The sequence below is a fragment of the Physcomitrium patens genome, chromosome 17 (assembly GCF_059467195.1).
Source record: "Physcomitrium patens ecotype Gransden chromosome 17, ASM5946719v1, whole genome shotgun sequence".
Classification (NCBI taxonomy): Eukaryota; Viridiplantae; Streptophyta; class Bryopsida; order Funariales; family Funariaceae; genus Physcomitrium; species Physcomitrium patens.
The window spans coordinates 13,878,579-13,904,766 of record NC_143426.1 but is presented as its reverse complement, the minus strand read 5'-3'; the positions used below and the strand labels follow the sequence as shown (position 1 = coordinate 13,904,766).

General features: G+C 28.8%; 2 protein-coding genes across 2 annotated transcripts; one reads left to right on the top strand and one right to left on the bottom strand.

Annotated features, from left to right (window-relative positions):
- Positions 1–121: 121 nt before the first annotated feature.
- On the bottom strand, positions 122–1,886 carry LOC112294513 (uncharacterized). The gene is made up of 3 exons (XM_024545016.3): positions 1,486–1,886; positions 1,042–1,199; positions 122–513 (listed from the first exon to the last, which is right to left on the bottom strand). Exons 1-3 carry the CDS (start codon positions 1,610–1,612, stop codon positions 406–408), a joined length of 393 nt encoding a protein of 130 aa, XP_024400784.1. The 5' UTR covers positions 1,613–1,886; the 3' UTR covers positions 122–405.
- Positions 1,887–8,615: 6,729 nt separating this feature from the next.
- LOC112294853 (malate dehydrogenase [NADP] 1, chloroplastic) lies at positions 8,616–11,062 on the top strand. Its single transcript, XM_024545778.3, has one exon. The coding sequence runs from the start codon at positions 9,190–9,192 to the stop codon at positions 10,567–10,569; it is 1,380 nt and encodes a 459-aa protein (XP_024401546.1). The 5' UTR covers positions 8,616–9,189; the 3' UTR covers positions 10,570–11,062.
- Positions 11,063–26,188: the final 15,126 nt, after the last annotated feature.

Below are 26,188 nucleotides of genomic sequence, written 5' to 3'. Positions count from 1 at the left end.
AGCTTTTTCCATATACAAATGGCACTCACCTAACAATTGCAACACCACAATTAGTTCCAAAGTCGATATGTAATGCTTCCAAGAATAAGAGGAATTCCGCCGTCCTTAACACACAAGCCTATCACTTAAATCAATCCCTTTATTAGTAACGATTCTCTGTGTGACAAAGTTTCTGCAGAGAAGTCCATGAATACTTCACCAACACAGAAAGTATTTTTAATGATATGAAGATTGGAACTGCCAATTTCTGGTGAAATGGGATGTAACCCAATCTCTTAATCACAATATATCCACCACATACGGGCATCTCTTCGCGCACAAAGCTGGATACTTCCTGAAGTAACCTCTCCGTGTACCTAACGATTTGTACAATCTGCAACTTTTGACAGTGGGATCGTTTCTGCCTCATAGGTCGTTGATCATCTTCCTTAAAGATTTTCGCCTACTTGGGTCTTCCTCCGCCAAAGCCCTTTCAGTCAACACCTGCTTGATGCGACACATTGTCTTGCGTACCTACAAGTCAAGCAGACAAAACATAAATCTCATCCATTGTACGTAGATTCGTCGTAGTCGCATCTTTAGACACACAACAAAGACACTAAAAAGGCAGTTATCTGAAGCTTCGTCTTTGAGCATGAGAACGAATCGGCACTATCATAAGAAGGTGATGATCAGACATCCACATAGAAGAAAGATTGTGCAAGCAGATGCACCGGTAAAACCTAGGATATACGTGTGGAGGAGGTCACCCACGTTCCGCAAACTTCCTTAACATAAAGAATACCGAAACCCAGACTAGGATTACTGTACATTTAGGTTACTGGGCCGAACAATGTCGCGAAAACTGTTCAAGAGAGGATGGGTACTGTACATCACCATTGTACAACCTAAGGAGGCATTTGCACGCTATTCGAATTGTGACAAGATAATTATAAAAAACACAAGTAATAAATCATTGAAGAGAAGCCCGGAAATTCTTTGATTAGCAGTGATACAGACGGCCTCTCAATATTCATAATAGTGTGATAGAACAAAGTTTACCTTAGGAAAACGCTCAGGGTTTGGCATCCGCATGTTTTGCGACAGCAACATTTGTTTCTGTGATAGCAACATATTCTTCTCCTTCAAGCAAACGTACCATAGTTGATGCAGGTCTTCCCATGACTTCTGTCTTAGTTCCTCTGCCTTCCAACTACGACCTGCAAGTGCGCGCATTTGTATGTTGAAGACTGTGAGACACTTCCGTGATTTTTCCACCGTTTTAAGCACGAAGCAAGCATAAGCCTCACATCAAAAAGGATTCTACAAATTCTCTACATTTTGAAACCAGAATCCAGGAATTAGAAACCCTTAAGAATCAAAGATATGCTGCTGATTCCTTCAAACTCTACTGTATTGTTAAAACATAGTGCTGCGTCATTAAAACCTAGTGCAACAACGGATGCACGAGCTCCACCGATTTCTAAAGAAAAGCGGCGACCATACCGTAAGTGATATTGGCGTCCTGATTAGGATCACGCCCAGCCTCAAAGAAATCCGCGAGTCCAGTCCTCGTCCTCTGTACCTGTGCAGCGCCAGCCACTAACGGCCTCCTCAAGAATCTGGCCAACATAGTGACGAACAATCTCGAAAACCGGAAAAAACGAGACAAAACTTGCTTCCGTCTCAAGGTCTAACTTCTACATTCCATCAAATTCGATCATTAGCATCTGATCGCCTCACACAGGTTTCGAAATTCGGCAAGCAGATCCAAGAATTCGATGGCGATATACAGGCAACAGGTGCCGCACGGTAACACGCACGGAATGACAAGGGAATGGACGGTGAGACTGAGCCGCGAACCATAAAACCCAGAACCCTAGAAGAGCTCTGCAGAACGATGAGGGCGAGTAAAACATGGGGGAGGTCGAGGGGCCTTGAGACTTATAAAACCCTAAAACTTGAACTTTTAAACATTTGAATATTCCTTGAGAAGTTCGTATTCAAGAAAAAAAACAAAACAAAACAAAACAAAAAAAATGAATAAATGAATAAATACAATTTGTATTGCGAGCATGATTAAAGGTTGATGTATGTATGGGAATTTCGACCATTACCCTTTAAATTACATTTTTAGTTGGGTCAGACACCATGATGGTTATTCTAGTACAATTTGCAAAATCCGTGTAAAAATTCAATTTCGTGTTCTGAGTATAAATTTCTGCCAGTCACTGAAGCATTTAGTCACGGCAATATTGTAAGAAAACAATAAAATAACACATCAATAAGTATTAACAACTGAAATTAAAATCATTTCAAAATCAACTTTAGAAATTACAAAAAAAAATGTTGTTGTAAAAAATGTTGTTTTAATAGTTTCAAACATATACATGTATACACACATTCTCTTATTTTTGTTTCCATGACCACTTAAGATACTGTCAATAGCTTTTAGATAATTAAGTGTTAAAATTACTAAATTTTAATATGTCTGTAAATTATATATATATATATATATATATATAGATATTCACATACATATACATACATACATATATACATAATACATATAAGATTAAATCTTGTAACTTAAAATAACATTTTTTAAATTTAATAATAATTTATTTATATGTATTAATTAAACCTTAATAAAAAAAATATGCATAAATGCATAGTAACTTAGTAAAATTTCAAAATCATAGGAATACACAATTTGTAGTACTAAATATCTTTTGTAACATTTTAGAACCTTCTTCCATTTTTTGCTTATTTGTAATACTTTTTGCACAACTTTAGAAAGTTCCAAAATCTTCTAAACTCTTTCAAGAGATTTTTATTATCCTTATTGTGCTTCTACAACCTTCAATAACTATTCATAATTGTCTTTGACTTTCTAAAAGTTTTTATTGAAGTTTCTTTAAATCTCAAAAAGATTTTATAATTTTTAGGATTATTTCTAAAAACTTAAATAGACTTTAGTTGCAATAGTGTAAATAAGGAGGCAAAATAAGAGATTCCAAGATCTTTGAACACAAGCCTATAAACAATTGATGTATAGTTTTGTATCTTTTTCACTTATTCTAAATGTAGTATAATATAATTTTTTCTTGTACTTCTTAATATCTTAGTTTCTTGTTTTGGAACACAATAAAACATTTAAAACATAAAAAATCAACTTGTATTATTGATTTTTATGTTTTAAGGATACAATAGAAAGTTTATTATTAAATAAATAAAAAAACAAATATTATTGTAGATATTTTTATGTAATTTTAAAGTAGTGCTCATAAATATACAATTTTATGTTTTTCTAATAAAATTTTAATTTTTTAGTTATGAAGATACTTTTAATTGGACATTACATTTTAAAATTTATAATTAAATAACCTTTATTATTTACAATTTAAACATCTAATCATATTTTATAATAAATTATTTTATGTTTATGTTAGACATTTTAGAGGTATTAGAAATATAAAACTAATTATATTCCAAATATTGATATTAATATTATATTTACATGTATATTTATAAATAAATAAATAAATAAATAAAAATATATATACTAGAAATCTACTTGATATTTTTTAAAATAATAAACATTAAATTTATTTTTGTAAACTAATATAAGACATAATTTATAAATATCAAAGAAATGTAAGAATTTAAAATTATGTTGACATCTTAATCTAAACTACATCTAATAGATTTTTTGTCGTATTTTAAAGTAAAGTTATTATTCTTTATTTTTTAATAACTTACAATTTTTAACTATTTAAATTTATTCTAAATTTATTTTAATGCATAATTGTTTAATTCAAGAAATATCAAAATAAATTTTGATCATAAAAATTATCTATAAGCTTTGAAATAAAAACAAGTATATTATGACTTTATTTTTTAAATTGAGGTTAATTATATTAGAATAGTGATAAAAGTACTTATTTTAAAATACAATATTTACAAAAATATTATAACTAATTTTTGATTTTATTTATCAAAAATATTAAAAATAAATATTATTTTAATAATAGAGTTTATAATATGTTTTTTCAAACTAATATTTTAAAAGGCATTATTGTTAATCTATTTGTATAGCATAAATATTTTTATATATAATAGAACATTGTATGTTTGTGATGGAAAAAACTACTATATATATCATAACATAATGCAATCTAATCTATTATAATTATAATGTAATTAGGTATACATAATATCTTTTTACCTAAATTTGTAACATAGATATACCTAGTTAAATATATTATTGATGGAATTAATACATAATATATATTGTATATGTTATAATATAATGTGCAACACTTATATGTAATAGAATATAACTTAATGTAAGATGAATCTAATTGACAAGTCATTCTTGACAAGAATATTATATGTTTGTCTATTTTAGACAAGACAAAATATAGATGGAATTGTGTGCAATATCTAAGATTCCTTTACAGATGGTCTATTAGGACATTTTAGATCTTAAAAAAGCAAAAAAAAAATGTTCTAATTATTTGTACAAATTAGGTGTACCAAAGGTATAAAGGCCATATTAGAATACATATATATATATATATATATAGATATATAGATATATAAAGAGAGAGAGAGAGAGAGAGAGAGAGAGAGAGATTAATTAAAGCCAAAGCCCAATTTTGTTAAAACCACATCCTTCAAACCATGTTTAGTCTAATATCACTCTATTCCATGTAGCGTGCTCATGACTATGGCTTAATGTGGATGAGATGAATCATCATCTTCTATGAGTGCAAAGATTAGCATGTCTTTTGTACTTGAGCATCTCCTCTACTCAAGACTTTATTTATGAGTGTAGAGAGCAGCCTTATCTATCTCTTTTATATCCCACTTCAGCCTCTATGTACACGAACAATGCATTCTAGATTCCAAACCAACAAAAAAAAAAAATTAAAATATCTTATTAATTTTAGGAGGTGAATCTAGTGAAAGGATGTTACTTCTTAGATGGTTGCCTTCAAATTAAAAACGTTTTAACTATAAAGATGCTTTCTTTATTTTCTCTAGCTAAGAAAAATGTTTCTATTAGTTGATCTTCAAAATAGAGTTATTAAACATTTAGTGCTAAATTTTGTTGTTCTCATGCAATACAATTGAAGCATTTCAATGAAAAACCAATGGTGAGGATTCAATAAGGCTTTACAACTACTTATGAGTTAAATAATTTTGTGTGCAAATTCTCCTCACAATTGTTGAGAGATTGAATGAATTATCTACAAATAAATTATGAGTATAAAAATAGAATGATTTACTCTCTGATCAAGAATACATCAAACAATTAGGTCCAAAGTATGAAGGCGGACATTGGGAGGATGTAAGGTGAGCAATTCAACTTTAAAAAAAACAAGCATCAATTGGAGATGATGCTAAGAATTGGTTGAGATGGAGCACACCAACGAAGCATGTTTGTACTATTAGTGATTGGTGGTTCAATATTTACTTAATACTTGTATTAACATAAATCATATTTATTGTCAATATAGATCTATAATCATTTGAATGCTTTCAATTACTAATAGTGGATTCTCATCATCAATATTCTAAGCTATGATAGTATAATTCTAATTGAGCCTATTGATTGACATTGGGAGGATGTAGCATAAATACTTAAGTTGGAGCTTATTAGAATTTTGAATTAGAGCTTGCAACTACATGTGTATTCTTAAAAAATTGCATTCTTTAGTTGTATATATTAATATAATTATATTTTAAATTGATATTGTGATTTTAGCAAATAGAAGTCACATATTTTTTTCACCCATTTCACCGACCTCTCTTTTTGGATATCTTGCCATGGAAAATTGAATTTGTTCATCTTGCAAATATCCAATCCACTCTTCCAAGCCTTAATATCAACATAGGAGAGTCTTTAACAATCTCAATTGAGCTATCTTTTGCATTTATGAGGAAAGTCTTAGGTAGAAGTGATGCTTAGGCACAAAAGAGGAGTTGCCTTTTGTACTCATAGAGGTAATGATCCACCTCATCCACATTGAGCTATAGTCATGAAGATATTGCATGGAATAGAGTAACATTAGACTAAAATAATTATAATATGTTTGAAGGATTGTGACTTTAATCTCTCTCTCTCTCTCTCTCTCTCGCTATATATATATAATATCTTATAATATCTTACAACATCTTATAATAAATATCATGTTAATATTTTTAAGAATATATGTTGTATAATAAATTATTTATATAAATTTATTAAATTTATTTAAAATATGTCACAAACTAAAGCCATAATATTTATAATTTTATAAAATATTCTATTTTTAAATCCTATTTTTAATTTTTTATTCTTTATATTTATATATCTATATATATTTAATATACATATATTTTTAAAAAAATTATATAACTAATTATTATTATTAATTAAATTTATTTATAGATTCTTTGTTTATATTGCTAAATTATAATTAATTTTTGTATTGTGTAATATTATTAAATTATATCTTGTTTTACTAATTTTCTTCTAAATAAAATGTAAGAATCTTAAAATTTTTATTTTCTTAGTACAATATATTGCGATTTTTGATAAAAAAAGATAAAAATTAAATAGTATATTTTTATTAATACAAAAATATTTCTATCTATAAAGGATAGTTATTATGATGTCAGCCAATTCATGTGTTTAATTTTTTTTTCTTGCAATAAATAAATACATATATATATATATATATATATATAAATTTTTTTTTAAAAATTACCATAGATATATGATACTAATTTTTTTTTTAAACAAATAATTTGATTGTGTAAATTTTTATGTATCATGTTTTAAAAAAATTCCATTACATCTATATTAATACTTCTCAAAATTTCAAATATATACCTTAAATTTTTAACTTTTAATCCTGTAGATATAAGATAATGCTTCTATCAAAGTATTTCTTCAAAAATATATTGTCTATGGTATTATAATTTTGATTATTTAAAAAATCTATCATGAAAATATGTTTTTAATTGTTGGTAATATATTAAAAATTCTTTAACAAAATATTAGCATGTACCATGTCTGATGTCAATTATCATGATTGTATAAATGAGTTTGCATGTGACAATACTTAAGCATAGCCTTGCCTTTGTTTGCTACATCTAAATATGTATGTGTACTTAAAATAATTAATAGGAGAAAATATCAAAGACAATACATAATTTTTGTTTATATATTTTAAATATTTATGAAGATCTAATGGATAATAAGTTGTGGTGTTTGTATTTAATGAATGTGAAATAGAATGTTAAGTCTCAAGTTTGATTTGTAGCACCAACATCAATTCTTCTCACTCTTTTTTAATTCAAACTTGGTCTTTTTTTCCAACATAAATCATTTTTACTTATATCTCATCATTTATAGGTCTGCAAACTAACAAGACAAATAGATAAATCAAAATATTTTGAACTTCTTTAAACCTTTACACAAAATGAATTTTTATCTACAAATACATCTAAAGTATAAATCAAGAATCCATTTTTATCTCATCCATAGTAGAATATAATATTGCATAGTATGCAACTAATTATCATGCTTCTAAAGAGTCTTCAACATTACAACTCCATATAAAGGTCTTAGCCATATTTCTATACAAGATCAAGCATCCTTACTACTCATGTAAACAGAACTTTTGTACACCAGATACATGTATATTAAGTACATAACATTCAAGATTTATATATATATATATATATGTATATCTATGAATAAGAAGATACACATACATATTTAATATTTTCTTTTTTAATTCATATTCATTAAAGGTTATTAATCATTGTAGGTGGCACCTTGAAAGCATGATAGAAATCATCCTTACTAGGACCTACAATCTAAGTTGGTTGCTTCTATTGTGGCAACCACATGGCCTTGCTTTGCCCAATTACATATAGCCTCGCCTTGTCAATCATGTATAGCCATGTAACATTCTAGCCACTTAGCCTTTGTTAATCACAAGTGTTAAATAATAAAAGTCAATAAAAATTGATTAATTATTATAAGTAAGGAATCATTAATTATTCACCATAGAACAGAGTTAGTTCCCAAAATTTGTTTAATTAGTGGGAGCTATTAGCTTTATTGGAATTGCTGAACAGAGAAATATTATTTATATTCTTGGAGAATATTAAATCCACCCTGATAAATCTTAAATTGACCTACCTTTGTTCTATCAGTCGTGTATTGTGCCATATATTTCTCACTGATCCAAAGAAAGTCGTCTTCCTTCACTAATCCCTCAACTTTGAGCTCTTTTCCTCATTCACAAATGTTGACAAGCGACCAAAGACTGAATATTTCACCTGATTTTAAAGAAGCGTGGAATAACTACAACGCCACAATGGCTTTAGAATCTATTTGATAAACGCCGAAGGCAAATACATTATGATCCCAAGATGATCTTCACAGCATATGATACACTGTGAAAAATATATGCTGTGATTTGGCACGGCAAGAGTAAAAGTTGATTTAAGATTTACTTGGGTCGATTATGTACTCCCCATATTGCAAGGAAAATGCAGAACAAACGCAACGCATAGGACGCCAAGAACGCCGAAGCATCGCGTCCTCACCTTCTTCACGCTTCGCGATCGCTCGATAATCGAACCTTCCCACCTTTGCGATTTGATTGAAAGCATTGTGCAAAATTATCGAGCGGAGTTGGCGGGGCGGGGGGCTCGTTCAATTGTTGTTGTTCTTTTCCGTTTGAATGCACAAATAGCGACGGAGGCATTGTGATTGAGTGGTTCTGTTGCAGCTCTTTTTGTCAGGAGATTGTCAGTCGTCGCGCCACAACGCAATTAATAGCTGGACCCGGGGCAGCAGCAGCTCGTAGGGGTGGCGTTTAGTTATCCCAGCCATTGCGACTCGTGGAAGTTGTTGCTTGTAGAGTTCAAGCTTTCTGTCTTTAACCGATGAGCCTTATCTTTAAGGACCCAACCTGAATTACACCACCCTTTTGCATTCAGGCACTGTATTCCGCTAATCATTCGGTGGCACCATTGCACACTCTCCCTTCGCTGGACTTGTCGATTTGTCGCCGTTGGTGAATCTAAGTTGGTCAATTCCGTGTGAGAAGAAGATTCAGCTGGTGTTCAGTTTACGTTGCAAAATTTTCAGGTTTTTGGTTGTGTGTTCGAGTTTTTGAGGTTGCTGTGCGGGTGGCTGCTATGGCTGCCGTGGCTGGGAATCTCGGTGCTCTCACAGCAGCAGTCACCAATGGCGATGTACTGGTGAAGCTGGACAAGCGGAATGTGCTGTCCAGTGCATTTTTTAGTCGGAAGCTGGTGGCTGCGGGATCTACCAAGGTGACCGTGAGGCAGCAGCGGGAGGGGGAGATGAGGCGGGGTGTGGTGGCCTATGTCGCCCCGAGCACCACTGAGAAGACTGTGAGCGAACCCGAGAGGACTGCGAATGGGGTTGCAGAGAAACAGACTGGTGGACAATGTTTCGGCGTGTTTTGTGTAACTTATGATTTGAAGGAGGGTGAGAGGCCCAAGACATGGAAGAAGACGGTGCGTATTGCGGTGTCTGGAGCCGCCGGCATGATTGCCAATCATTTGTTGTTCAAGCTCGCGTCTGGAGAGGTCTTCGGCCAAGACCAACCGATTGCTCTGAATTTGTTGGGATCAGTGAGGTCGAGGGATGCTCTGGAGGGAGTAGCTATGGAGCTGGAGGATTCCCTGTTCCCGTTGTTGCGGGAGGTTAACATCGGGATTGAGGCAGAGGAGGTTTTCGCCGATGCCGACTGGGCTCTCCTCATCGGTGCCAAGCCACGGGGTCCCGGCATGGAGAGGGCCGACCTGCTTGACATCAACGGGCAGATCTTCGCCGAACAGGGCAAAGCTCTGAACAAAGTGGCCAGCCCTGACGTGAAGGTTTTGGTAGTGGGCAACCCATGCAACACAAATGCACTCATCGCATTGAAGAACGCGCCTCGTCTCAACCCTCGGAATTTCCATGCTCTCACTAGGTTGGATGAGAACCGAGCCAAATGCCAGTTAGCTCTCAAGGCCGGTGTCTTCTACGACAACGTCTCGAATGTGACTATCTGGGGTAATCACTCCACCACTCAAGTCCCAGATTTCCTGAACGCGAAAATCCATGGCGCTAGGGTGATGGATGTTATTCAAGATGAGAAATGGCTGAAGGAAGAATTCACCCCCAGAGTACAGAAACGTGGAGGTGCCCTCATTCAGAAATGGGGTCGATCTTCCGCCGCTTCCACGGCTGTATCTATCGGCGATGCCATCAAGTCTTTGATCACCCCTACTCCAGAGGGCGATTGGTTCTCATCAGGAGTGTACACGAGCGGAAACCCATATGGAATTGCTGAAGACATTATCTACAGCATGCCCTGCCGATCTGCTGGGGATGGATCCTGGGAGTTGGTTACCGACTGTGAAATCGACGACTACTTGCGCGAGCGCATCAAGAAAAGCGAGGACGAGTTACTTGCGGAAAAGAATTGCGTGGCTCATCTTATTGGTCAGGAGAATGGTTACTGTGACCTTCCTGAGGGAGACACAATGCTGCCAGGGGAGCTTTAAAGCAGGTTCATGAATAATTCACTGGAATTCGACGGAGCTGGTTCTAGTTAGAGCTCCGATCATTTTGTTCAACGAGTTCTCTTCTTTCAGGATGTCGTGTTCATTCCTTTAGATAGAGTTTAGTCAGAAGGTAACGGAATATAATGACGAGATAGGTCTGTTTTATGCTGTAGGCTTGTCTGTCTGCGAAGAGGTGTGTACTGGTAGGTTCATTGGTTTAGCTTCTCTGCTTAAGTATCCTTCAATTTTGAGACTCCACCTTATCCCGGTAGCAGCAAGTTATCCATTGTCACGTAAGGTAGGTATGTGCTTGCGGGGAAGCATTGTGGGTGGTGTCGTAGACGCATAGGTTAGCGATGTAGCATGTGAAAAAACATCGTAGGCAATTCTGTTATGCCCTGAATTGCGCAAGGCAGTTCACATTTGGACGAAACTACGAAGTGACCCCTGCAAGTCTGCCGCTGGAGCTTGCGGATCGTTCTTTGACGTTGAATCTCTTTAAACGATCTATGAATTTCCATAATTTTGGCATAATTCAATTTTAACAACATATCTTGACGTAATAAATTTTCGTAATGAAAACGGAGTATATTTGCAGTGAACAACAGTTCACTGTTTTATAATTTATAATTTTAGGTGAAGACGAATATTAGCACCGTGTCCTATCTGAGTTAGATATAGCGGGCTGTTATGCGAGTCTTCTTCGCTGCTGACACCATCTTCATCTTCCTGGTTGTGGATGAGGGAAATAGAATGAACTCGAGTAGTAGCTGACCACGTTGCGCGACAAGATGGACAGAAATCCTGAGAAAAGTAGTGAAATATTAGCGCGGAACAAGGCTTCGCTTTTGCGGAAGCAAACTGACTCTCATGTGCTGACGACTGATGCTGCGAGACTGATGAGCCCTTTCCACGCAACGAGCATTTTATAGAGAGCACCACACTCATTCCGTACACTTCCAGAGCCTAATGAGAAACACATGTTGTTTCAAGCCGGATTATTATGAACGTGTCCAACTCGAAAATTGCAGTTTCTTGTTGCTGTTTCGTGGCCATGGAATACAGAATATGCGCGTCAGAGTTGAAATTATCTGATGCAGAAAGTACGTCGTTGACGAGTTTTGCTCTTGGCATGAGACGAACTACTGTGACGATAGTCAATCCATCTTAAATGCCCACTCGTTGAGACTCTAATTAAATCTCAACAGCTTAAGACTACACAATTCGATGTAAGGTGCAAAAACGTTTACTGATCCTCAATGTCTACCTGCCCTGTGACCATCTGCAGAACACCGAGGGCTATTGAAAACCAGCCTCGTAGTCGATTGCATTGTTATGCCTCTGAAATTTGCCTTTCAGTCGATTGCATTGTAATACTTCTGAAGTTTGCATCGGCCTGGTTAGAGGTCGCCTCGTCTCTTCAGTCATGGTGAACTCTCTAACGCACTCTTCTACTACGATTTGCTCGTCAAGCTTGAGGCTCACCTCGTCTACACTGTCGACGTGCCGCTCGTCATGCACTGCTCTAGCCATCCATTGTTGCGGTACACAAAGAATCAGTACTTGCCGAATTGTGTTTGAAGTAAAATATTCTAGAATGTGACTCCGGGCCTTCCTTCTTCACTTCTGGTGCCATTTTCTTCTTTGAGCTCTGCAGACACCTAAAATCTTGCATGGTTTGAGAAATTTTAAACGTTCAGCAGAATGTCCATGGCCGGAACTTGGAACCCCAGCTTGAAGAAATTTACAGGCCATAGGTGCAAATATACTTTTCTTATTACCTTCTTTTGTATTCTTCTTGGTATGTGTATCTTCCAAGCATGGGATCCAAATTTAAATCCTAAAGCTATTTGGAAACTAGACACTGCAGAGATACTAAGAGAATTTAAAATTCCCTTGTGGATTACATCTAGAAGGCTATTTGATGATTTTTTAAAAATGTATTTTGCAAGTGGCAAATAATTTAGGGCGAGTTTTAGACATTAATTAGGATAATAAAAATTCAATAGAATCTAGGTTTTGTCTTGCTTTGTTTTTAGGAGATGGAAAGGAAGTTGAGGTGGAAATAACCAACTCTATTACTCAAAAAAAAAAAAAAAAAAAACTATGCTAATTGACTATAATAATACTTCTATTAGGTATAATTTTTTCATTGATGCTAATCACATAATTAAAGACTGCAATAGACTAGAAAAAGCTAAGTAGAGAATACAATATAGAGCAAACAGAGATAGAAAATAGTACAAAAGAAAACAAAAATTATCAATCATGTTGGATAACATCTTTACAAATAAACAATAGTTGCCTTCAACTAGTTCAGGTAAAAAAAGAGTTTCCAACCAATAATCAAGGTGGAAAGAACAATAAATTAATTAATGCAGACAGCTTTGTTTTAGTAGAGTCATACTACATACACAAAAAAGAATAAGACACAAAAATGGATGGGATGTGGTGTGTATCTCTAATAGCAAATTACAAATTGCTTTCAATCCAATACAGTCTCAAAATTGGACATTGCAAGAAACAAGGGCTCCCACCAAGAGAGGCATATTAGTTCTAAACTAATAAGAATGTAACACACAATCTCAAGTACATTGCAATTGAAACAAAAATCAATAAGAGTAAATACATGGAAGTTTTGATAGAACAAAGTAAGCACTATATTTTTTATTAGTATATAATTATAGTAAGATAGAGGGCAGATGGACTAAATCTCAAGCATACAAAGACACCAAAGATGAAATTTGGACTAGAAGGGCAACCACAAGAAGAAAGGTTTGCAAATTCATTGATTAAAAATCAATAATATATAGTCCATCTTAAGATGCAACAAATTCTAAAAAAATTCAAATGTAATAAAATCATAAGACTAAAACAAAATTGTGGCTCATTTTAGTATCATGACACCAAAAATCTATCAAAGTTAGATAGTGCAAAGTGAAAGTAAAATAACAACGGTTTAGAATTCCAAAACACCATGAAAAATGATGATGCTAGAAAAATAGATAAACAACACATTGCCAAATGAGAAAAAAATAACTTAAAATTTTCTTAAGCTTTTACTTAAATCAAACTTTTAATCCATAGATCCCATAGGAGAAAGTAGAAGGCTTTATTTTTGGCAAATTAAAATAGTCCAACGAAGTGTATCAAGAATAATTAATAGTTTATAATTTGTTGTAGCAATTAAAAAAAAAGAGTAGATGATTGCTAAAATCCTATTGCTTACAAACTTATCACATTATTTCTAGTAGTGGAGCAAAGAAATGAATTAAATCAATTTCAAATCTTATATTAACATTGGCAAAATTTAGTGATTTGAGGTGTTGAAAAAAAAATAATAATAATAATAATAAAAAAAATGTACATGAACCTATGTCAAGAATATAAGTTACAAACAACCAAAAGATCAATACACTCTTGTGTTATTAAAAAAGAATACAAAATCACTTAAAGATGGTATAATATTAAGATTAGAATGGCTATTGTCAAAGATAAGAAAATTAGAGGCTCTTGAAACAAGACTAAGAATAAAAAAGGTATTGACAAGAATAAAAAAGGCTTTGTTCTTACCTCTATATATACTATCTAATTAGGAGCTACGTGGTCACATTCTATAGGAGCTCTAATATATGTCCAACTTGCAAGACACATGTCTAACTTGCAAGATAAATTTTTTACATGTATGCCATATAGCTAATTTGTATTACAAGTCACCAACATGTGCAATAAGTGGCCAACTTATTGGCCAAGTTTCCAACCTATCAATCAACTATACACATGTATAAAATCAAATCCGAAATTATACAACTTCTAAGAAGCTTTTTCATAAGGTATTAATAAATCTATCTATATTTATCTTCTACCTAATACTTCTTATTTAGGTAATTATGTATGTCCATGATAGTCCAATAGTATGTAAAAAAGAACTAGGAGAATACAAGAATGAAGAGGCTAATGATGAAGAGGCTAATGCCAATATAATAGGGACCTCTATTTCCTTCACAAGCATAGATTTATCAAAGAATTGAAATCTAATATATTGAAGCATAAGACTTTAAAAAGAAAATACTTTGGCTTGAAGTTGTTTTTAAAATTTTGAAATCAACTTTTGTTTATATTTTGAATTTGGATGGCACTAGAGCAAGAAGAAGAAAATTATGTATACTTATCTTATATAATATAAAAAAATTGTAAATAAAAAAACTCTTTATATCATAATTTTTTTTTTTAGATTTCTTTCATAAGATTGTATGGAATCATCTTTAGCATTGTTAACATCTTTGCATTAAAATAATATAGAGAATTTAGGTAATTATAGAAATTATAATTGATTATTTAAAAGAAAATATGCTTCAATCTTAAGAAGAGATTGGAACATGGAAAAAAAAGAAAAGAAAAAAAGACAAAATTTTTCTATTGCATAAAAAATTTAATAACAAAAGAAATAATAGTATAGGATCTATTTAAGATAAGGATATAATTAGAAGATTACTATATAGAAAGAAACCACTTCAAATATTTATAAAAAATAAAAGAAATGAGATGATAATAATAAAAATATTATATATTTTTTATTTTAGTAATTTTTTTCTTGATATGATCAACTATTATCATATCAAAATATATGTGGCTATTTTAAATAATATTTTAGTAAAAATAAAAGTACAAAAAAACAAAAAAAAACTAAAGAAATCTTTTTTTAGGATAATAATAAGATATCTTAGAGATATTAATAGAAATATTAAGTGTATAAGCTATGGACTTATATTCTAAAAAAATGATAAGATTTTTAAAAGATTTAGAAAATTTATTGAATTCAATAAAAACAAAGATAAAGCCACAATAAAGAATAGGCACCTTAGAGACAAAAATCCAAATAAAACATCTTTAATTCAACCTCTAAAGCAGCCTTCCAAAGCTTAGATTTCAATATTTTTTCAAAGTATTGTAAGAAAATTTATCAATCTATAAAAACTAGAAGATAAAAAGCTAAAAACTGAGAGCTAAAATTTGATAGAAAGCACAAGGATATACATGCTCTAAGACATTTTTAAAAGCAATTAAGGAAGAGATTCAAAAGCTAGAATTACTTTTCTTTATTATCCATATAGCAACCAAATAACTATACAAGATCAACTTAAAAAATCTTATTAGAAATTTTATACTAAGCTATATTCAATCTACAAATCTACTTAAGCAAGATTTAAAATCTTTAATATAGTAATTAGTGAAATTCTTTCTAAATTCACTAAAAATATAAAAATAAGTTTTTTTAAAGTAATAACTTTTACAAAATAATTGAAAGTCATTAAAGAGATAGCAAGTAAAAAAATCCCAAAGCTAAATAGGTTAGATATTAATTTTTAAAAATATACTACAACCACACAATAGAATTTTATTTATTTATTCATTTATTTCTTGACCAAAAATATTTTTATAAGATGCCTTTCTAATATCTATAATAAAAAACAACATTAAGCTATTATACAAAGAATGCAAAAGAATTAGCCTAAGCAATTGGTGGCCTATAATGCTTCTAAAGTCTATATACCAATTTTTTGCTAAAACTTTAGAAAAAAGACTCTAATAGATCTTTATATAAATAATTATTTTATATTATATTTTTATCTTTAAAGTAAATATTAGATAAAATATAAGTAGTCTAAGAAAAAATTAATTGAGCCATAAAATATTATCAATTTCTATTATTCTTTAAGCTATATTTAAAAAAAACTTTAATAGGATTTTTAAAAGTTAATATTTAAGACCATAGAAAAAATAGGATACTTTGAAAACTTTATTAATATGATTACAATCTTATTCTAAAGTACATGAGTATCAACTAATATTAATAGGAATAAAACCAATTACTTTCTTATTTAAAGAAAAACAACACAAGTATGTCTATTAAAGCTTTGTATCTCTTTTTCTTAATACGTAAGGTATCAGACCTTGCTCTTCAATTCTTTTTTTAAAAGCTAAAAGATCAAAGGAAATCACATCACCAAATTATAATGATTAAAAAAGATTTAATCAATATGCTATTATATTGTATGAAGTTTATCTCAACAATGCATTAGCATCTAATTGTATAAGAGTTTTAACTTATCTCAAAGTTCTTCTTATAATAAAAAAGAATGTATGAAGCATTTAAAAATGCATGTCTTAAAAATTGTAAACTTTTAAAAATATTCAAGTTAATCAATTTTTATTAATAAATTAATTAATCAATCAATAAATATTCTTAGATTTTCTTATGTAGATAACTTTCAAGGTCATTTAAATAGCCTTTATTTATCTCAAAGAGTATTTCAAGTTCATAGATATGGGCTGTACTAACACTCTTTAAGCCCCTATTAATTTTAATCAAATATCAAATAATTTCTAAGAAAATTATAAAATGTCTTAAATAATCTTTATAATTTTTAAAAAATAAATCTATAAAAAATTTACAAAATAATAATTAAATCTTCAAAATCTAAGCCAAATCCAAACTAAATTCTTAATTAACTCTATTCAACCTTAAAAAAAATCTTAACCAAATCTTTAAAAGATCCTAAGTAAAATTAATGTCAAATAAAATAAAATAAAATCTTGATTAATTATTAATTTAATATAATACTTTGTCCAAACTTCAATATTCTACTTAAAAACATGCATAAGAATCATAAAAAGAATCATACTTACAAATTGAGAAAAAAGTCAATTTGTTTTTTTAAGAATCAATTCTTCAACATTAATGTTGAACTTTCAATCTCCATATCTTTGTCTTAAATAATTAATTTAATTCTGAAATATTAATAATATTTGATGATTATATTTTCTGATATTTCAAATTTGTTTTTTAATTAAATCAATAGATTGTTTGAAATCTTAGAAATTCTTTTTAAGCATTAAATTTCTAATTTTAGATATCTTAATCCACTTAAATTCTAATAACTCTAAATCTAATTTTTTAATGAAATTAAAATTTTAAAAATATATCTAGCACAGCTATTTTCATAAAGCTATAAAAAATCTTAAAAAATTCTCTAAAATGCAAAATTTATTTATTTTAAAAAAATCCATAGTCATCTAATCCAACCTTGACTTTGTATAGGTCTTTAAAACTTAAAACTCTCAAAATCAACTTGCATAGAAATTCTTTTCAGTTTCTTTTATAACACACTACTTAATTAGAATAAAATTCTAATTAAACACCCTCTATCTGCCTAAAGATTTGGTTTTAATCTTAGTTCATAACTATGATTTTTGAAATATCTATCTAAAGATTTTTTAGGTAATTTTTACTAGAAATTACCCTTTATTGTCACTTAAATTTGCTTATAATATTATTTGTGTTAATTTATCTTGTATTATATTTTTTATAGTCTACAAAGTAAGTAGAAATTCTCTTGAAAAAAAAAAAATATATATAGACTAACATTTTTACTTCCTCTTTGTTTTTTAATTATGATTACTAAAATAATTTTTTACTATATTTTTTATAAATATCATCTAGATTATTAATCTTTTTATATTATTTTATCAAATAGCCATATTATAATACAATAATATGGATGACTTTAACTTAATAATATATGGAGATTAACTATCAATAACAAAGTTTATAAGAATCTTATATAAATTCATTCAAGCATGGGGACTATGAATCAATTGGAAATAATTTGTAATTTATTGATAGAAGAAATAAATTAATAAATAAATAATAAAAATAATTTAGACAAAATATTTCAGAAAGATTTGTAAAATCAACAAAAAATTCAATAGATTACTAAGAATCTCTTTTTAAACAAGTAATAATTAAAAAAATTTAATAAATTATATGGAAAAGAAATTAAATTATTGGTATTTTATAAGATTCAATAATGTATGAAAATTTATCATAGCCAAATATATCATCATTTATTTTCTATACTTCTTTACATATATCTTAGCAAACTTCTTAAAAGTTATTTTTGAAATTGGAGCTATGATCTGGAATTTCATTTGAAATGGCACACAAAGACTAATAGAAGCCAAAATATCTTTAAATATTTTTTAAAAATCTAAGACAGAAAGAAGGTTAGGAATTATAAATCTTAAAGAAGTTATGGTTGTCTCATTAAATAAATATATAATAAAAAGCATTGCACTTAAGTGGATCCAACATCCAATATCTCATTAGAAAAAAAAAAAAAATTGATGCTAGAAATCCTATAGGCTAATATCAAATGGTTTTAAGTAGATTCTTATTCCAATTACAAGAAGACTTCAAGCAAAAAATAATAAGTAAATATAAAAAGAGTATGGAATATAATATTATTCTATTTAAAATTAGAATAAATCATTTTATTTTACAATATATAGAATAGATTCTTATTAAGAATTAAAGATATGTTTACTATTGGCTCAATTATTAAATATCAAAGAATTTAATTTTTTCTAAAAAAGAAATTTAATGATTTTTTAATATTTATTTATTATAATCTAATATATTTTTTTATCAAAGAATAAATAAAATAAAAAACTCTCTAACTCTAAGACTTCACATATTGAAAATATATTATTATCTTTTATATAAATTAGTAGCAAAGACTAATTAAAAGAAGACTATTTTTAAATTCAAAAGATTAGATTGACTTACATAAATCAAAGAAATATATTAATTTAGTTGAATTTTCAACTTAAAGGCTCAAGATAAGATATTAAGGAAGATAAATGACTTATAATGTAATAGATATTTTTATTATTTAAATAAATAGAAGTGATTATAAGTAATTTGAAACATATTTTTAAAGATAATATCTTTTTTAAGAAGCTTCAAAGAATATTTTTAAACAATAATTAGATATTTAGAATTTAATAGATATGCCATGAGGCTATTGAAACTTGTACCATAAGTTATCTATTTTTAAGAAGTTATATTTAAAATAGCTTATAACTTGATACTTTTTCCTCGAGCCTTGCAGTCCCTTGAAAGCTTCTATAAAACCTTCTTTGTAGCAAGTAGTTGCCTACTTAAAGTAATCACATCTACTTGTGATAATATTATCCATCCAAAGAGCCTTTATCCACCCATAGAGGTTACCTACTAAAGTACTTCAATAGCACAGTGTCAAAACAATAATAAGAAAAGAAATAAAATACTATTATAAGGCCCTTAAAATCAATAAAGACGTAATAAGGTAGAGAAATATTTAAAGGTTGAAAAAGAACTTAATAGATAGTTAAGAAGTAGCACAATACTTAGCAGGTCCCAAATAGTAGTACCACAAGTTATGTCGAATTGGGCTAGAGGCCCTATAATTTTGATTGAACAATAAATTAATTTTTGTCATTTTTTTCTCAATCAACATGTGTATCAAGTCTGGCCTTAGAAGGTCTTATCCAGTATTTGTCAACAACCTTAAAAGCTTAAATAACTTTTGACAACCATATTGGAGAGTATCATGTAATAAAACCTTAAAAGATTTTAGTGGATGGTGAATATAAGATCCACAAGTAAAATGAACAAAAAAATTGGAGCAAGTATTATAGACATACATATTTATTTTAATAATTACCTATATAATATGAATAAATAAAAATAAGTAAAAATAGATTAATTTGATAATATCTCATAAAAAAGCTTCATAGATGTAGTTTCACATGTATACGTGTTTATAGATAATTGATAGGTTGAACATTTGGCCAATAATTTAGCCACATATTGTATGTATTAGTAATTTGTAATACAAGCTAAATAAGTGGCTTACATATAGGAAACTTGCCTTGTAATTTAAAATATATATATCTTACAAATTGGACATATATTGAAAGTCCTATAGAACATTTTTAAGTAGCTTGTAGTTAGATAATATATATAGAAGCAAGAATGAAGTTTTTTTCATTATTATCAATTCTTTTCTTCCTTCTAATTTAGTTTCAAGAGTCTCTAGATTTCTAGTCTTTGGCAATAGCTATTCCAATTTCTTATTAAATATACTTACTTTTTTTATTTCTATTTTGTCTTCTCTTTTGATATATATCTTATTTTTTTACATATCTATTTTAAATCTTCTTTCTTTAATAGATTGACAAGAATACATTTAAAATATTAGATTTTTTAAAAAAAAAAAAAAAAAAAAATTAAGAATGAATTACATATATTTTTCATGACATAAATGTATTAAAAGTTGTGGATTATCTTCTTTTGAACTAATATTGCTCTTATCATTTTTTTTGTTTGTTCTAAAGTCCTTTCTTCAACTTGTCTTAAGTAATATTAAAAATCTTCTTTTCTCTAGGATTATCATAGAAAAGCTTGTTGAAATGAAAATTGTAATGGTGCAAATATAAGAAAAATTAAGAGAGTTAATACTTGCAATGCATCAACTTAAATTTACTACCATAAGGAATAATAAAATTGGCAAGAAGTAAAGATATAGAAATGATTGAAATTTCTTTAACATTTGTATCAAATCATGTTTTTTATTTTTATTTTTTTATGATAGAATATTCTTTGAGTATTAGAGAATCAAGAGTTGTCTTATCTAAGAATTTTGATAATACAAGATCAAAACTTTTGAGATTTATCAATCAAATATAACTAATGATTGAATTTGAATTCTAAAGCTATCCAAGTTTAGAATTACAAGTCATGTTTATTAGAACACTACTTTCAGATTTCGTATCATTATAGTTTTCATTTTTTTTTATCAAGAAGATTTGATATTAAATAATTTGGAAGCTTTTTTGGTGGAATTTCAATCCATGTATGAAAAATATGATGCAATTTATGTTGCAACTAACAAGATAAATATATTGCAATAAAGCAATTGATTAATAACATTATTTGCTTTATAATTTTAACAACTTATAATTGATATCATGTAGAATGATCATGCACTTATTAATTAATTTTTCTATGAATTAAAATATGATTTAAATAAATTGATGCTAAACCTATCTAATCCTCAAACGTTGAGTCAAGGAATTGACTTTGCTATGAAGTATAACAATTTTCTTTTTGAATTTCAATTTAAGAGTTGTACAATTGGACCTAAGTATTTTTATAATTCAATAGAAATACCAACATCTTCTCAATATATACATTCAAAAGTAGAAGATATACAAATTGACATAGTACGTTTCAATTTTCTAAGTAAGTAAGAAAAGATTCATCATCAATAAGGAGAATTGTACTTATATTATAGAGAATCTAAGCTTATTGCTCAATATTATCCAAAGAAGTGACACAACTACAAAATAAAGAGTATGGTTGTGAAAAAAGAGAATTAGTTGAAAACCAAGTTTATCTAGCTATATTAAGAGTCATGCAATTGGAACCTTGTATAATACCTAGAAAAGGTCCTATCTTCTTCTCAAAACTCTTTCATTATTTTACAACAGATATTAGTTTAGGACCTAAATATCACAAAGCTTTTGCCTTATTAGATTCAAGAGCCTTAACTTATTTTTGAAATAAAGAATATATTAAATATATAATATTTTTTAATAAAAAAATCTAAACTTAATCATATAGAAATCATAGATGGTTGTTTATTGGCTTTTGAAGATATTATTCATAAAATCTTTCATACAGAAGTAGCAACTAATGGTCATAGTAGCTTTGTGATATTTAATATAAATAGATCTTCTTTTAATTTAATCATTTTAGGTTTATTATGACTAAAAAAATATAACCTTCAAATAGATTAGATTTTCTAAAGTCTTAATTTTTTTTAAAGTATAATTGAGAGTTTTATCAATCAAATAAAAAAATTAAAAGTTTAGTATAATTAAACCTATATTTATAGATACAAGAGCTTTTTTGCATACTAAAAAAAATCACCTTATATTATTTATGCTTCACCTATTTCTAGAGGCCGAAAAAATTCAAGTAGCATTTGAAGCCAATATTAAGATTATCAAGATGTTTTTGAGAAGAAAAATGCATAAATCACCAAAATAACTTATGCATTGTGTTATGACAAAAATAATATAATTAGAATGTCAAAAGTAAGTATTAATATAAGATTAGGTGAGACAAGTTAAATACAAGTAAAATAGAATTAATAGAAAAATTATAGCTAGTACAAAAAATCTATTATAATTTTTTTAAGTATAAAGCATCTTTTTAGTATCTTAAGTACATCGAGAAAGAATCTAAGATATTCAAGATTTTAGTATTAAATGGTAGTATACAATATCAATATACAATATCACATGGTTCCAAAAGACAATAAGAAATATGGTTTATTGTATATAATATGATATATATACAAACAATGGACTAAATATGGTATTCAAATAATATTATATATGGATGATAAATACCTATACTTAAATAGCAGATATTACTTAATATAGAAGTCGGATATATTTTTGGATGTCAGCGTAGGTATTGAACTAGAGGTCGAGGTCTCTAAGAGCAACTGCGAATAGATGTCTAATTTGGACCCCACACATATTCTTTTTTTTCTCTTCTTCTTTTGATCTTTGTATTGATATAAGCACTAAAGATGATAACAATATAGCTTGATTTTTCTAATTCCTTGCCTTGATTAGGTTGCAATGTCAAAAGTGCAAGCCTTCTTAGGAAGATATAAGTTCTTTCATTACAAGCAGATTACAAAAACCAAAATTTTGTCCAAATAAATTTAAATATAAAAAAAGAAGTCTCAAAGACTAAATACGAATTTGAGATTAATTTTCTTCTTATGCTAAGATGCATCCAAATCTAAACCTCTTCTTACTAAAATATCTATAATTCATTCATTGTAAATCCAATCTAGGCAAAATTTAGCTCATTAAGCTTAATTCAAATTACAAACTTCAAATTATCAAAGTCAATAAGAAAAAATTTGAAAAAATAAGAGTCAAACCAAAAAGAAAAAAAATTAACTACTTACTATAATTAATGCCTTCAAAACCACCATCAACAAATTAGCTAGGATTTCTTTTGTCACAAGTCTTCTTTTTATATACTAAGGCTTCTTGAAAAGCTAACAATAAGATCTAGTTTTTTTCAAAATCTTAGAATGAAAAGAAGAAAATATAAGAAATGGCATAGAGAATCCAAAATTGGTCTTCAATCACGCCACCTCAAAAACTCTAATGACCCCCTTCTTACAAACTTACATGGATCTCCCTTGTTACAACTCTTCTTCTTATATATATAAGCTTCTTAGAAAGCTAACAATAAGATCTAATTTTTTTCTAAATTTCAATACAAAAAGATAAAAATTTAATAAGTGGCATCTACAATCCCAAACCATTCTTAAAACTTACTATCTCAAAATTCCAATGACCCTCCTTCTACACACTCTTATCCAAGCAAAAAAAAAAAAAAAAAAAAAAAAAAAAAAAAAAAAGACTCGATATCAAAATTTCTTTTGTGATTTTCTTCCAATATCTATCTTGAATCATTATAGAGTGAGATATCTATCCTAAAATATAATATCTTCAAAGCTTAAATAATTCATCTAAGCCAACAATCTCCTATTATAAATCTTATTTAAATTTATAAATATATTAGCATTATATTCCTCTCCTTCTATAAGTAAAGTTAGTTATCTTTCAAATATCTTTGATGCACTTAAATTAAGTACATCACAACAATAAAAGACCAAAGGTGTTATTAAAGTGCTTTAGTGTAATAATTTTTTTTTTTTTTTTTTTTTTTTTTTTTTTATTTCCGTAATTAGTTGAGGAAACTCCACATAAGATAGAGTTTAAGTATGGTGCTTCTCAACCACATTTTGATAGTGATTTAAACTACATTATACAATTCTAGCACTAATACATCTAAGATTTTGAATTGTATTGGTAGAAGTTTTTAAGTTGTTGGTTTTTATGTTAACATTTATTCTTAGAAGAGAACTACTACAAGATTTGACTGCATTTGCTTCAAGCAAAGTGGACCTCTATCTATAAGTTGACCTTCTATTTTTTTTGGATTTTTTTCAGCTTGAAGATTTCTCTTTTTTTTAGAAGGATTGTGACTTAATGACTTGGAAGAGAGTTGTCGCAATTAAGTAAAGCGTGGTTACGACTTGAGCAATTTAATAGTAATTAGTACTTTCTTACATGGAATGCAAATCAAGTGGTATTGTGCATTGGCTTATATTACTAGTAAGGTAGTGGATACCAAAGATCTTCATCTTTGGCTCTTCATTGATTTTATTTTATTTTTAATTTTTTATATACTTTCAAGCTCTAAATGCTCTAAAATTTTGTCTTTTTTCTATTTATTTATTTATTTATTTATTTATTTATTTTTTGGTTAACAATTATGGTGGTAGAAGTTCAAGGCACTTGTCATCTTTCCTTCCATCTATGATATGAGTCCCAACAATAGATCTTAATTGGTGGATTGATTAAAAATATAGTATTGAGTCATTTAATGAGTTAAATATTAAGGTTAAAAATTCTTTTTGACTATTTATATATTTATTAGAATTTAGAATTATTTATATGTATAAAAGTCTTATTAGAAGAAAAGTTACAAAAATAGAGTCTTAATAAGTCTTGGAGGCAATTATCTTAGTTGATTTAATATTTTCATTCATTATTGAGTATTAATGATTAATAATTGAGAAAAATTTCTATCTTGGCCTCATATCTATATGTATTACTTACAAAAATCCTATCAATGATTAGTTAATAGTTAAAAGAAGCATAAAAAAGAACTTCATGTCTTTTAAGTTATATATATAGAAAATAGAATTTTTAGTGGATTTAAATTTATTTTATCATTATAAAAAATCTCTAAGATAGAAAAATATAGCCTTATATGGATATTAATATCATAGAAATATTATAGAATTTTTTAGAATTTATTTAGAATTTATTTAGGATTTTTTATGAATTTTTAGAGAAAATTTCAAGACCTTGGTAAAATTGAGTTTTACCACCTTGAGAGCCACTATGAAGAAATGAAACAAGATTTGAAGATTATGCAAGGTTTAAAAGCTGATTGGGTATTTTTGAACACCATAGTGAAGTCAAAAATGCAAAAAAATTAGTTTCACTAGTAGAAAATAGGAAGACTAGCAGCTAGTATAATCCTTTTTAGAAGAGAGGTGCACAATTCCCATATGGGTTGTAGCACCTTGGGTATAGGTAGGAAGATAAGACTAAGGCCTCAAGGCCTCTTTAGACAACCAATATACACTACTTGTGAGTCTTGGTGAGGCTCAAACTTCTGATTTCTTAAGCAAGTTATCCTTGAGGTAAAAATTATTCACTTAACTTTTCTATTACTTACATTCTATCTTTAATCTAGCATAACTTACTCAGAGTAACTTGAAATTACATGATTTATATGTCATTGGAAAGATAAAAAATTATATATCTAAAAATATATTTCTTATTTCTTATTTTTACTTTTCTTTGGATGAAATCTAGTGAACAAACTGAGACTTAGTTTTGGATTTTGTGATTACTTGATTTCATTTCTTTCACTTGGATTGTGGTTGTTCTTCTTTGGTCTTTTGCCAATTGCTTACTTCACTTCACACCACCAATTACAAGAAAATCTTAATTGAGGCCATCTTATAATTGGGGTTGAAGGATGAAATTTACACTTACAAATAAAGAAAAAGAACTATGGTGCAATTTGAAGGAAGCAATGTCATCTTATGTGAAGTTT